Here is a 14,167-nt window from a genome sequence, read left to right as displayed (position 1 = left end):
TCATCAGATATTATTTATTTATTTTATTATTTTTAAAGATACTTCCTCCTTAAATAGCTTCCATGTATTTATTTGTACGCTTCCATGTATTTATTTGCTTACCAAGCTTGTAGCTTGGTAAGCGTCAGTTTCCAGGTAGCTTCTTCAACACTATGTTTGCTGTGTGCGGCTTGAGTATTGATGGAACTCTTTATCATATGGAGTGGAAATGTTAGCATTTTCACATGAATATCTTGACATTCCCATAACTGCCTTTGCCTTTTATCGCTTAGCAGACATGCTGGACTGATTGCACTTATTCTTCTCTCTGTCACTGTCTCTCTCTCTCTCACAGGTGCTGAAGGGCAGCAAAAAGCTCTCTATGTCGGTGCGTTCTGTGGGCCGTATCCCAGGTGGCTATATCACAAATCATGTCTACACCTGGGTGGATCCACAGGGGCGCAGTGTGTCCCCACCACCTGACCTGCTGGCTGAGCATCGTAGCGCCACTCTGCGCAGATCTAACAGTCAGGGCCGCAGCCACATGCAACTTCTGCAGGACGGCGATGAGAAGAAGGTGAAGGCTCACATTTATAGCATTCCTTAATCGAGTTAAAGCAATCAGTTTAATGTGTTCACATGATGCTTATATAGTGAGGATATGACTAAATTCCGATTAAGATAATGTACGCTACTCTTTAAAAGTTTGGGGCAAAGACTATAGATATAGAAAGACGGTTCACTCCTATTACTTGTGAATTGGAGAAATTGCAACGTGCAATATGTCCCGCCTTCTAAGTAAAAGAGCCAATTTCTGATTGGTAAAGTCATTGCTTCACTGCAGTTGCCGTTAGAATCTCCGGTTCCCATAGAAACCTGAGACTCGCGCTTAGGACTGCACATGCGCATTGCTCATCTAGCCTGAAAAATAAGCTTTTTTAACGATATTTTGTGCATAAATAAACAACATTTATGGGACAGCTCATGTCAGATTTTGTGGCTGCCGAGTGAACAGACTTTCCTTGAAAGGGGCCTTGTTTGGGGTCTTTATGATATTTTCATGTTTTTGAAAGAAGTGCTCACCAAGGCTGCATTATTTGATTAAAAATACAGTAAAACAGTACTATTGTAAAAAAAAAAAAAAAAAAAAAAAAAAAAAAAAAAAATACAATTTAAAATAACTTAATTTTAAGAATTTATTCCTTTTATGTGACTGCTTTACTCCAGACTTCAGTGTCACATAATCCTTCAGAAATCATTCTAATATGCTTATTTGCTGCTCAAGAAACATTTTTTTTTTTTATTATTATCAATTTTGAAAACAGTTGTGATGTTTAAAGGGTTAGTTCTAGGGATGTAACGATGCATCTGGAACCGGTTGAAAATCGATTAAAATATGTGACGATTCAAGTCGGTTGAGATGCTAAATGAATCGCGATACATTTGGGGGCGGGGGGTTATATGAATGTATAGCTGAGGAGAACTGACTGTGTTCAGAAAAGTTTAGATGGTATTTTCTTTTCATCTTACTTCCATACAATGGCTTTTAAAATAGTTTTAGCGCACAGCGCTGTTTGTTTAGAGCGGTAACCATGGAAGCGCTGTATTGCCGCTGTTCCATAAGCGCCACCTGCTGTCAGACAGTGAATTTGCGTTCTCATGCAGCCCTTCTGCTCTTATGAAGTTTTATGTAGCATAATTTCACAAAGCTAAAGTCTGAACATTCTGTTTTTGCTTCAGATGTTAAAAATTATACAATCTAATTTAAATTAAAAACTGCTCAAACAGCATCTTTGTTGGGATTGTGATTAAAATGCAGTGGTTGCCTCTAATTTTAAATGGCTACAGATAGTTCAACCTGTAATAGAGCAAATAAACGTCTTGTTCATGTACTCATATGAAGAGATTTCTTTTATTTGTATTATTTATTTATTTATTTGATTTAGGATTTGTTTTAAAATTTCAATTTAGTTGTTATAAAGATATTTCAATTTCACAAAGAAATATACAGCATTTTGTCTGAGAAATAATAAAAAGAGACTTTCTCATTTAAATCTCATTTTGTTAAAAAAAATCGTGAGAAAATCGAATCGTGAAACCAGTATCGTGAATCGTATCGAATCGTGAGTTGAGTGAATCGTTACATCCCTAGTTAGTTCATCCAAAAATGTTATTAATTACTGTTACTGTTATCTGTTATTAATTACTCACCCTCATGTTGTTCCAAACCCGTAAGAATTTCGTTCATCTTCGGAACACAAATGAAGATCTTTTTAATGAAATCTGAGAGCTTTCTGTTCCTCCATAGAAAGCAACACTTTAAAAAAATTATAAAGAGATCATAAAATTAATCCATATAAATTGAGTGGTTTAGTCCAAATTTTGTGAAGAGACTCACTTCATATGATGGACAGTTTTAATTTAGGCTTTTATAGACATATAAACATTGATCAGCAAACTTAAAGGTGCAATATGTAAGATTTTTGTAGTAAAATATCCAAAAAGCACTAGGCCAGTGTTATATATTTTGTTCACTTGAGTACTTACAATATCCCAAATGTTTCCAACTATTTGTAAATCGTGAGAAAATTGCAATTTTAACCAAGGCTCCGGGACGTGTGAGGAGTCGCCTGTCAATTGCGTCATACTCGCGTTAACCCTCAGTCTGCCTCGGTTTCCGGTTTTATTTTGTAGAAACCATGGAAACACCAAAGACGCTTTAATATATTACATGTTTTAATAGACAAGGGAACAACTGTTTTGATATATTTATAGACAGAAAACTAATTGTTGTTATATAGCTCAACACGTTTAGTTATTTACTGTTTACTTAGTTATTTATTGTTTAAATCTAATTTTTTTTTTTTTTTTGTGAGTACCATGCTTTACCATGCCTCAGAGAAAAACACAATTTTGTCAAGTAGCTAACAGCATAATCAGATGCAGCTTCATTTTTAGTAACAGTAATACAGAATTTTCTCCATACAATACGTTTTAAAATAAATTGCATGCCATTTATCAACACAAGCCATCCAGCGTTTAATATGATATTCTAAAATTGATCTATCTTACTGCAGTGTGTCTCAAACAAGTGTCTCACAGCAGCTGCCGAGCGAACGTTCAGAGTAACGTTATAACGTCATTTTCAACACATTCAAATGTATCTAATATGATAAACAGAGCTGCGTTACCTCATACTCATGACCAGAAAAGCGGAAGTGGCGCCGGCGACTGTGGCATAATAAAAGTTCAGCTGCTCGTGAGGCGTGTGTTGTGCAATCGCTCCAGCAGTCTCGTTCAGCTCCCACAACACTCGGTCCTGCTCTGCTTCATACTACAGTAACGTTAATAATCGTATCCATGAACATGGTTTCTTCCCGAGTCCTATCCCTATTCTTTTGCACCATCTGTTGTGGTGGAGACCACATGTCCCAAGATTCCGCTCTCAAACTTGCTGTCATCAAGCTACGCCTTTGTTTTGAATAGGCCTCTAGCGGACAGAAATCCTACATACTGCACCTTTAAACAAAAGCTCAAACGAACTTGCCTGAGGCATGCGAACAAACCTCTTCCGGAAGCTCAAACGTTCTGCGTAACACACAAGAATGATCCTCATTGGTTCTCACGCATCAAGCAAACATGCTTGAGCTTCTGTTTACCACAACTGATGTGTGCGTTGATGAATGTTTATATGTGAATAAAAGCCAAATTCAATCTGTTCATCATATAAAACAATCTAAAATGTCTCTTCAGAAAATTTGGAAATTGAAAATTTTCAATTCATATGGATTAGTTTTATGATCTTTTTATGAACTTTTTGAAGCGTCAAAGTGATAGTCATGTACTTTAGCTGTCAATGGAGGGACAGAAAGCTCACAGATTTTATCAAAAAGGTGTTAATTTGTGTTCCAAAGATGAACAAAAATGGTTTGGAATGACATAAGGGTGAGTAATTAATGACTGAATTTTCATTTTTGGGTGAACTAAGCCTTTAATATTTTTGTGGAAACCATGACAAATGTATTTTTTCATGATTCTTTGATGAATAGAAAGTTCTTAATTTAAAGGTGCCCTAGAATTAAAAATTGAATTTATCATGGCATAGTTAAATAACAAGAGTTCAGTACATGGAAATGACATACAGTGAGTCTCAAACACCGTTGTTTCCTCCTTCTTATAAAAATCTCAACATAACACCGACTGTTACATAACAGTCGGGATCATTAATATGTACGCCCCCAATATTTGCATATGCCAGCCCATGTTCAAGCATTAGACAAGGGCAGGACGTCTGGATGTGCACAGCTGAATCATCAGACTAGGTAAGCAAGCAAGAACAATAGCGAAAAATGGCAGATGGAGCAATAATAACTGACATGATCCATGTTATCATGATATTTTTAGTGATAAATTGTTTGTGAATTGTCTTTCTAAATGTTTCGTTAGCATGTTGCTAATGTACTGTTAAATGTGGTTAAAGTTATCATCGTTTCTTACTGTATTCACGGAGACAAGAGAGCCGTCGCTATTTTCATTATTAAACACTTGCAGTCTGTATAATGCATAAACACAACTTCATTCTTTATAAATCTCTCCAACAGTGTGTAATGTTAGCTTTAGCCACGGAGCACCATCAAACTTATTCAGAATCAAATGTAAACATCCAAATAAACACTATACTCACATGATCCGACGCATGCATGCAGCATGCATGACAAACATTTTGTAAAGATCTATTTTGAGGGTTATATTAGCTGTGTAAACTTAGTTTATGCTGTTTAAGGCAAGCGCGAGCTCCGTGGGCAGGGAGCGTGAGCATTTAAAGGGGCCACAGCATGAATCGGTGCATATTTAATGATGCTCCAAAATAGGCAGTTAAAAAAAAATTAATAAAAGAAAATCTATGAGGTATTTTGAGCTGAAACTTCACAGACACATTCAGGGGACACCTTAGACACTGTCACTGTAAATTCCAAACTTTTGAACAGTATTTTGTCCCTGAAGATTAAAAAAAAGGTGTTGGCGATACTTACATAGTTGTTGAAATACAGTATGGATGGAGAACATCTGATCATTTGCATGTGCAAGAGCCTTCAAAAACTCAGTGTTAAAGCTGCATTGTTTACAGCTCACCAGCTTCAATAAATGGTTGTCGTTTTAAGTGCTCTGCTCCTGTATAGGTTGAGTGCAGAAATGAGTTTTCACTGGTGCGTAAGAGAGGAGCGAATGAAGAATTTGCCTTGTCTTTCATGAAACGCTGTTTATGCTATTATTTCTGTAAACCAAAGCTCTTTATCCTATTTGTGCCAGCTGATGATAACCATAGCACCATTGGACCGCTGCCCTTTTCTATAAGTCATCTTTTATCCACTGTCACACACGCACTCTGGGCTAAACTGATCTGTGATCAACTCCACTAGCTAATGGGCAGTGGCGCTTTATAAACTAGCCCTGATTTGGTTCACCTGGGATGTTTTTGGTATTTCTGATAAGCATTTTGTGGTACTTTGATTTGATTGAGTTTAAAAAAAAAAAAAAACAGTAGCAACGATGTGTGTGTGAATTTGTGTGTGTGTTCGATTTGCATTTTACAGAAGTCTTTCTGGTAAACATACACAATGTGTACTCGGCTGATAAACCCTTGACGCAGATGCATTTCCATTTAGAACAATACTGTCTATTAGGAGCAAATCCAAACTGGTGGATTAGTGTTTTGGGCTAGGTGTCTTTTTTTCAGACAATATTGAATATGTATGAAACATTAAGAGGCAACAAATACAAGAGTCTGTTCCACAGTTACTCAGTTTCCATCAGACCTGAACCAAACTAAGACATCTGCAGTTGTACGCAGGTGCCCTGTTATGAATTTTAAACTATGAATTAAATAAATCAGTGAAGGGTGAGGAAAAAAATTGTTTTGTTTGCATGTCATTATTTGCCTAAGGAACTGTGAAGTGTGAGCACACACTGTTAGTCAGACAAATTAAGCAATCAATCACTGTATATTGTCAAATTTGGCTCGTTTTAAATGCGAGAACCTACTTCTGCCCGCTCCTCAAATTTACCCCAGCACTATTCCTCACCCTTATATTTTCTTGTACTCTCACCTGTGTGCCAGAATTTGTTAAATGTGATTATAGGGAGAGTTTTATGAGCTGTTCATCCAGGTGTAAATCTGCCAAGGCTATTGGAGAGCATGCTCTCTTTCTTGAGCCCTGCGGCCATTGAAAGCGAGAGCGGTAGCGTGGCACGCCGGCTTCATCAGTACTGCACAGCGCAGCAGAAATCTCCATCGGTCCGCCCTGATTTACTACCCTGCTTGCTCGTGGTCTCACATCGCGGTGAAGCAATTTGCAGGGTAATTCTGACAAATTCTCGGTACTGAAACAAAAGTTGCGTCAAAAGCTCTGTTGGAAGCCGAAATCTATTTAGCCTGTAGCAGCCTTCTAAAGAAGATTAAAAATAAATATAAGGAGCCATTCATGGGAGAGACATTTATAAATGTCTGGCATTATGAACAATGACACACACAAAACGCAGTATGGCCCTACGCCACCTTAACCTTTCAGGCATGGCTAGTATTAACCTTTAAGCAGCATGCTAGTGGGCGACAGATGCTTTTGGTGGGTGCTGGTGTTTGGAAAAGACAAGACGCATTGATCTCCCAGAGCGCACAGGCGCTCCGGTGACCCCGTTTGATTGGCTCTGCGGGGATTCTATGATGCATTCTAATCACAGACCTATTGTTGCCTTTGTGAAGAGGTCGTGGGAGTCATATTAGTCCCTCTGCTGGTTCAGCAGATCTGCCATTCGCTAAGGCGCACGGGTTGTTAGAGTCGGGAATTATAGTTGTACGTTACGGTAATGGGTGCTCTAGGTTTGAGAGGTGAATTGTAACAACACATTGTGGTTGGGAAATATTTTAATTTCCTTGTCACACCGTAATGTCAATGCCACATTTCAGAGATTTGTTTGCGTGTGTGAAGCAGCCTGTGTAATGTATTATGGCACACTTCAAAATGTCTGATTGTGATTGTATTAGATAACATGTCAAATCATGTGTTTTAAAGAAATAGAGCACAAACGTTTCAAGCTGAAGGAGACAAGGCAAGTGAAGCTGATCTAAATGCAGCAGTTACTTTATTAAATAAAACAAAAGAGCGATATCCACAAATGAGGGTAAACAAAACAGTGTGCATGCAAACAATGAGTGAATGAAACTGAGAGAATTAAATACAAAACTAATCAAAGATCAAAACAAGGAACAGGTGTGTGAAATTAATTAAACAATGAGTAACCATGACAACCAATGATAAACGTCAAAGACTATAGAATAACACAAGACATGTCACTTGTATTGTTTTGAATGGGACAAAGTGTAACGCACAATATGGCGGAATAAGTCCCGCCTTCTAAATAAGAGCCAATCGTCGACTGGTAAAGTCATCGCATCACTTCAGCGGCTGTTAGAATCACCGGTTTCTATAGAAACAGTCAGACGCGCGCCTCCGAAGAGACGTGCATTTAGGTCTGCGCATGCGCATTAGCTTGATCCAGCCTGAAAAATAGTTTTTTTTGTCATGATTCGAGCGTTTAGAAACTAAATTTATGAGCCGGTTGTTGTTAGATTTCATTGGTGATTTCAAATACGAAATTTAATCGTAAGGTTGGCGAACAGTTTTGGAGAATTTGATGTTTCCCCATTCAAAGAGATTGCATGATGCCCAGGATGCCCGAGAGGCGTTTCAAAGATGGCCGCCGAGTGAAATGACTTGTCTTAAAGGGACTTTGTAAACATGCTAGAAACCTGTGCTGTGTTTGAAATCGCCCCCATACCCTCATTCACTATTCCCTACATTAGTCGACTAATATAGTCCACTTGAAGGAGTGAATAAAAACGAATGAGTGAATGGGTGAAAGGGCTGTCGCTTTTACATACTTTGTGCTTGCTGTTTAATAATCATTTATTAAACATAGCAAACTGGCAGCTTCAGTAGTCATGAAAAAAATGTATCTTGAGCTATGTCATGGAAACTAGCCTGTATAAACCTTAATTAATTTAATAATCAAGAAAAAATAAATTTATACTGCTGTAGCCACATTGGGAAGTGGATGGATGGATGATTCAGCTGCGGGTGCCATCCTCCGGTCAGACTCGGGAATTCATTCGTCATGTGGCGCGACTCTCACAGTGCAATATGGGTATTCTCTAGCCGTTGAATGTACATCAGTTGTACACTTGTTATTGCGGTGCATTGTGGGATTGAATGAGTGCACTCGGTAATGTCCACTATGGTTTTGGACGCCACTGCAAATGGCTGTCCCCTCAAATAGTGCCCTATTTAAGTGTATAGGGGGCGATTTCAGACACAGCCCTTGATAAAAGATAAACACAGGAAATAATGAAGACAAATTAAAAGTCCTTGAAAATGAAACTGAAAACACCACAGAACATGACACAAACACATTTTTTATATAATAAAACAATAAGATACACTACTGTGATACACTAATGTTTAATAAAAAAAAATTATTACAATTTAAAATAAGTGTTTTCTAATTTATTTATTTTTTTAATTCCTGTGATGGAAAATCATTCTAATATGTTAAATTTGGTGCTCAAGAAACATTTTGTATCATTATCAAATTTGAAAAAAGTTGTACTGTTTAATATTTTTGTGGGAACTGTGATACATTTTTTTTTTTATAGAAATATTCTGAAACATTATATGTATTTAGTTACACTTTTGATCAATTTATTGCATCCTTGATGAATAAAAGTATTCATTTCTTACTTTCAAAAAAAAAAATCTTAACTGACTTAAAAATTTTGAACGGTAGTGACAAAAGCAGAACAAATTATGTTAAATGAATTTTAAGTGTGAAATTCATTCATTTGATTTAGCCATCAATCAGACAATGCCTTCCTCTTCAAAGGTAAATTTGGTGCTGGACGACGGCCGTTCTCTGGGTCTCATGATCCGTGGAGGGGCTGAATACTCTCTGGGTATCTACATTACGGGTGTGGACAGAGGGTCTGCAGCGGAGTGTGGAGGACTGAAGGTACAATTTATGCCTATTTTACCCACATCCTTTCATTTTATCATTTTTTTTTAGTGCTTTTCCCTTAATTTGTTTTACCGTGACCTCTAACTGTCTCACTGTTGAGAGTATTTCACACTCCCTTAGTCCATCTTTCTCTCTCATTTCATGCATTAATTGTTCCACAACTCTTTGACATGTTAATTTTGATTTTACCTTTCTAAATATGCAAGTATTTCTTTTTTGCTTTTAGTCTTTTGTATTAAATTTTACCTACATTGTGAGCAGCAGCCAATGGGGCCCTATGAGGAAAGCAGCTTAGTAAACAGACTTCATAATGTATGAAAAGTCCCCACCAAGATGTACCGTTCTTTCTTTGCCCACTATCCAGCAGGCACCCCATAAACCCCAACAGTTTGTTGATTGATAGATGTAATGAACTAGCTCAAATTAGGAGTGAAATATATATATAATTAAATCATAACGCGTTATGATCAATTATAATATAAATCAACCAAAAAGGGAATTATGTATGTATGTATGTGTGTGTGTGTATATATATATATATATATATATATATATATATATATATATATATATATATATATATATATATATATATATATATATATACATATATATAAAATATACAAACCCAATTCCAAAAAAGTTGGGACACTGTACAAATTTTGAATAAAAACAGAATGCAATGATGTGGAAGTTTCAAATTTCAATATTTTATTCAGAATATAACATAGATGACATATAAACTAAGAAATGGTATCATTTTAAGGGAAAAATAAGTTGATTTTAAATTTCATGGCATCAACACATCTCAAAAAAGTTGGGACAAGGCCATGTTTACCACTGTGTGGCATCCCCTCTTCTTTTTATAACAGTCTGCAAACGTCTGGGGACTGAGGAGACAAGTTGCTCAAGTTTAGGAATAGGAATGTTGTCCCATTCTTGTCTAATACAGGCTTCTAGTTGCTCAACTGTCTTAGGTCTTCTTTGTCGCATCTTCCTCTTTATGATGCGCCAAATGTTTTCTATGGGTGAAAGATCTGGACTGCAGGCTGGCTGTTTCAGTACCCGGATCCTTCTTCTACGCAGCCATGATGTTGTAATTGATGCAGTATGTGGTCTGGCATTGTCATGTTGAAAAATGCAAGGTCTTCCCTGAAAGAGACAACGTCTGGATGGGAGCATATGTTATTCTAGAACTTGGATATACCTTTCAGCATTGATGGTGCCTTTCCAGATGTGTAAGCTGCCCATGCCACACGCACTCATGCAACCCCATACCATCAGAGATACAGGCTTCTGAACTGAGTGCTGATAACAACTTGGGTATAGTGCTGATAATAACTTCCTTGTCCTCTTTAGTCCGGATGACATGGCGTCCCAGTTTTCCAAAAAGAACTTCAAATTTTGATTCGTCTGACCACAGAACAGTTTTCCACTTTGCCACAGTCCATTTTAAATGAGCCTTGGCCCTTTTTTTTTTTTTTTTTTTGACACAATTTGAGGTGAATATCATAATTATGTGGCGTCAGAGAAAGTTTTAAGCTCTTTTCAAAGCTGGCAGTTTGCTTTGTGCAATCATGATGGAATTGAGAGGAGAATGCAGTTTAAAGGGAGGTTGATCCAGATACGCTCTGTGGAGAGAGTGTTGGATGTTTTATCTTCAGGCCATATGTCTGTTCAGAAGAGAGATGTGAGAAGGATTTCTGGACAGAAGTTTGGCAGGAAGCTGTGTTTTTATAATACCCCAGTGCTGATGTGGGGGCTCACAAACATGAAAGCAGCTGCATTTATCATGGCACAAATATGATAAACACATACACTACTGTTCAAATGTTTAGGGTCAGTAAGATTTGAAAGAAATTAATACTTTTATTCAGCAGAGCCATTATTTTTGGTCAAAAGGGACAGTAAAGACTTGTTATAAATGATTTATATTTCTTTTGAACTTTCTATTCATCTAAGAATACTGAAAAATGTATTACTGTTCCATAGAAATATTAATCAGCACAACTGTTTTCAACATTGATAAAAATAAGAAATGTTTCTTGAACACCAAATCAGCATATTAGAATGATTTATGAAGGATCATGTGACACTGAAGACTAGAGTAATGGCTGAAATTACATTTTAAAATATATTAAAATAGAAATTTTAATATAATTTTTATCAAATAAATGCAGCCTTGGTGAGCATAAGAGACTTCTATCAAAACTTTAAAAAATCTCACTAACCCCAGACTTTTGAACACTAATGTACTTTAAAGGGATAGTTTTCTGTTATCATTTATTCACCCTAAACCTATAGACTGTTATTTCTTACGGAAGCCCTGAACCGCATGGTGGAATAAGTCATTATTTCAACATATCTCATTATTTCGACACATTAAGTCATTATTTCAACAGATCTTATTTCGACATTAAGTTGTTATTTCCACATATCTCATTATTTTGACATAACTCGTTATTTCGACATATCTCATTATTTTGACAAAATAATTGACAAAATAACTTTGTCAAAATAACTTTATATATCAAGTTTAATAAAAGACGCGCAAAATCCAACGTCTTCAGTTACTTATGTCAAAATAACGAGATATTATGTTGAAATAACGAGTTATGATGTTGAAATAACGACTTAATGTCTCGAAATAACGAGATATTATGTTGAAATAACGAGTTATGTCAAAATAATGAGATGTCGAAATAATGAGTTGTCGAAATAATGAGATGTCGAAATAATGAGATATGTTGAAATAACAACTTAATATCTCGAAATAACGAGTTATGTCGAAATAACGAGTTATGTATGTCGAAATAACGAGATATTATGTTTAAATAACGACTTATGTCGAAATAATGACTTAATATCTTGAAATGACGACTTATGTCGAAATAACAAGTTAAGTTTTCTTTTTTTCTTTTTTCCCCCACCATGTGGTTCGGGGCTTCCGTAATTTCTTTGAAACACAAAAGGAGTAATTTTGAAGAATCTTTACACAAAATTACAAGTATTTTGTGAGCAAAATGGAGTATTTTTTATAGGTTTTTTTTTTTTGGTGTATTTTTGTCCTTTTTGTAGCTTTACTGCTGTGGTCGCTATATGAACTTTCGCTGTAAAATTGGCAGGTAAGCCCTCTTGAGTATGAGCCACCACTTCAGAGTGAAAAAAAAATAGCTTTCATCCAAATAGTCCTGCACTCAGAGTGATTGTGTTATTATAGTGTTAGCAGCAGATGAACCCCTGACCTGACACCCCAATATAGACATACACAAGCAGAAAAACACAAATGCACAGATCAATGGAACCATGTGGATGAACCATCCATTTCCCAACAGGTCCCATGAGATGGATGTAAGGCCAGGGGGTCTGTAGAGAGGTTGCTTTCAATATGTGCAGCCCCATATATACCATTCTGTCAGGAAAGTGGTATAAATTGGTATTGGCAACAAATCCTTTTTTGCTCAAAGCAGGAGGAGCAGGAAGTGATCCATCTTGGAATTACTGGACTTCATAAATATTAATGCTGTGTTCCATTCAATTGAGAGGACCAGAATTTTTCGACTTTGATCAAATTTCCAGTTTGGAGTTTCAAATCAGAAATCACAAATTGACTTTGCCAGTATGTGTCGTTTGATGACATGTTGCATAGCAGAGACAGATTTTGATGTTAAAATACTTTGTTATTGCAGTGTTGGGCAAGGTACTTCTGATTTAACTACAGCCAAGCTCAAATTCTTTTGAAATGTCTGAGGCTGATTTGGGGCTTGGAGAAGTTTTGACATGCCCTGACATTTGTGCTTTTTTCAGTTGTTCATAAACATATAATAATAATAAATATAATATGTGAGGAACATGTATGTACATGTTTGTATTTTTGAAGGAATAATGTTTATGCGTGGTTATTGAAAAAACAAAAAACTTAAGTCACTGAAATAAGGCCAAAAAAAGTATATTAAATCTGTGTTCACAAGACTTTTGGGTATTGGAAGTTGTAGACTAGAGTTTTTGCTTCAGAATTATGTAAAAATTAATGAGGCCTTTCAGTCAGGTAGGCTGTGAAAAAAACCCTCTGTAATAATGTCTCAGCTCATCATAAACAGCAATACTGTGAAATATTATTACAATTTAAAATAATGGTATTCTATTATATTCTTTAAAATAAAATGTATTTCTGTGATGCAAAGTGTCTGAACAATTATGTTACCTCTATGGCATTTCATATAGGCTTTTAGCTTAAAAGCATGCACATTTGGAGAAATATTGATGGATTCTTATATATTTATGTCAATTTTCTATACTGAGAAGTAATATTTATTGTCATCACTATGAGCGCTGGATACTGTGTTTTACACGAATGGATACAATTCATACTTGCAGCCGGAGGGCGCTCTCTGTACACCTTTAGTCCACAAATTATTCTAAAGAAGAAGAGGACATTTCAGGAATGGTGTTTTTAATTCATACTTGCAGCCGGAGGGCACTCTCCTTTAGGCCACAAATTCATATAAAGAAGAAAAGGACATTTCAGGAATGGTGTTTTCAATTCATACTTGCAGCCGGAGGGCACTCTCTGTACACCTTTAGGCCACAAATTCATATAAAGAAGAAAAGGAACTAGGAACTAACGGCATGTCTTCTGGAGATCGCTAACCATTGCTTTAACATCCAAATAAACACTTTTCAAGACAATAAATACACGATTGAGACGATGAATGCATGTATTGTCTCTGAATTTGCGTCTGAATAGCGTTGGCTCCGTGGGCGTGGCCGCATTAGCGGATGATGAGCTGAATCACAGACTTCTGACATGGCTCTCTTTTCATACAGATTACATAAACACAGAATGTTTGTTTTCAATTTGACTTGCACGATTTAAAACCTGACATTTCAACGTTTCTTAGACGTAAGTGTCATTTTTTTTGTCATTAGTATTCACTAAGTTACAGTTCATTTTCTGAGAACTATCAGATTGGACTTCGTTCAGAGGGAGAGGAGAGATCACGCATCATGTTAGTTTTCTTTATTTTACAAAAAGCACAACATTGTGTTTTTACTCTGAGTGTACACAAATAAAAGAAGACATTCTATAGTTTCAATTGATATATTACTTATGTCTCTA

General features: G+C 36.3%; 1 protein-coding gene across 3 annotated transcripts in view; it reads left to right on the top strand.

Moving 5' to 3' along the window:
• The first annotated feature begins 206 nt into the window (after positions 1-206).
• whrna (whirlin a) overlaps positions 207-14,167 on the top strand; it is a 62,864-nt gene continuing 48,903 nt past the window's right edge. Inside the window, exons 1-2 of one of the 3 annotated variants that reach the window (XM_048167032.1) lie at positions 207-556; positions 8,917-9,042. In XM_048167032.1, coding sequence (XP_048022989.1) covers positions 362-556; positions 8,917-9,042 — 321 coding nt within the window. In that variant the 5' untranslated portion in view covers positions 207-361. The remainder of the gene's footprint in view (positions 557-8,916; positions 9,043-14,167) is intronic. The other 2 variants (XM_048167031.1, XM_048167030.1) reach the window with 2 other exon arrangements.

This window comes from Megalobrama amblycephala, linkage group LG18, assembly GCF_018812025.1.
Source record: "Megalobrama amblycephala isolate DHTTF-2021 linkage group LG18, ASM1881202v1, whole genome shotgun sequence".
In the NCBI taxonomy this organism is placed as follows: domain Eukaryota; kingdom Metazoa; phylum Chordata; class Actinopteri; order Cypriniformes; family Xenocyprididae; genus Megalobrama; species Megalobrama amblycephala.
The sequence above is the reverse complement of the archived record's forward strand: the minus strand, read 5'-3'. Positions and strand labels throughout refer to the sequence as shown.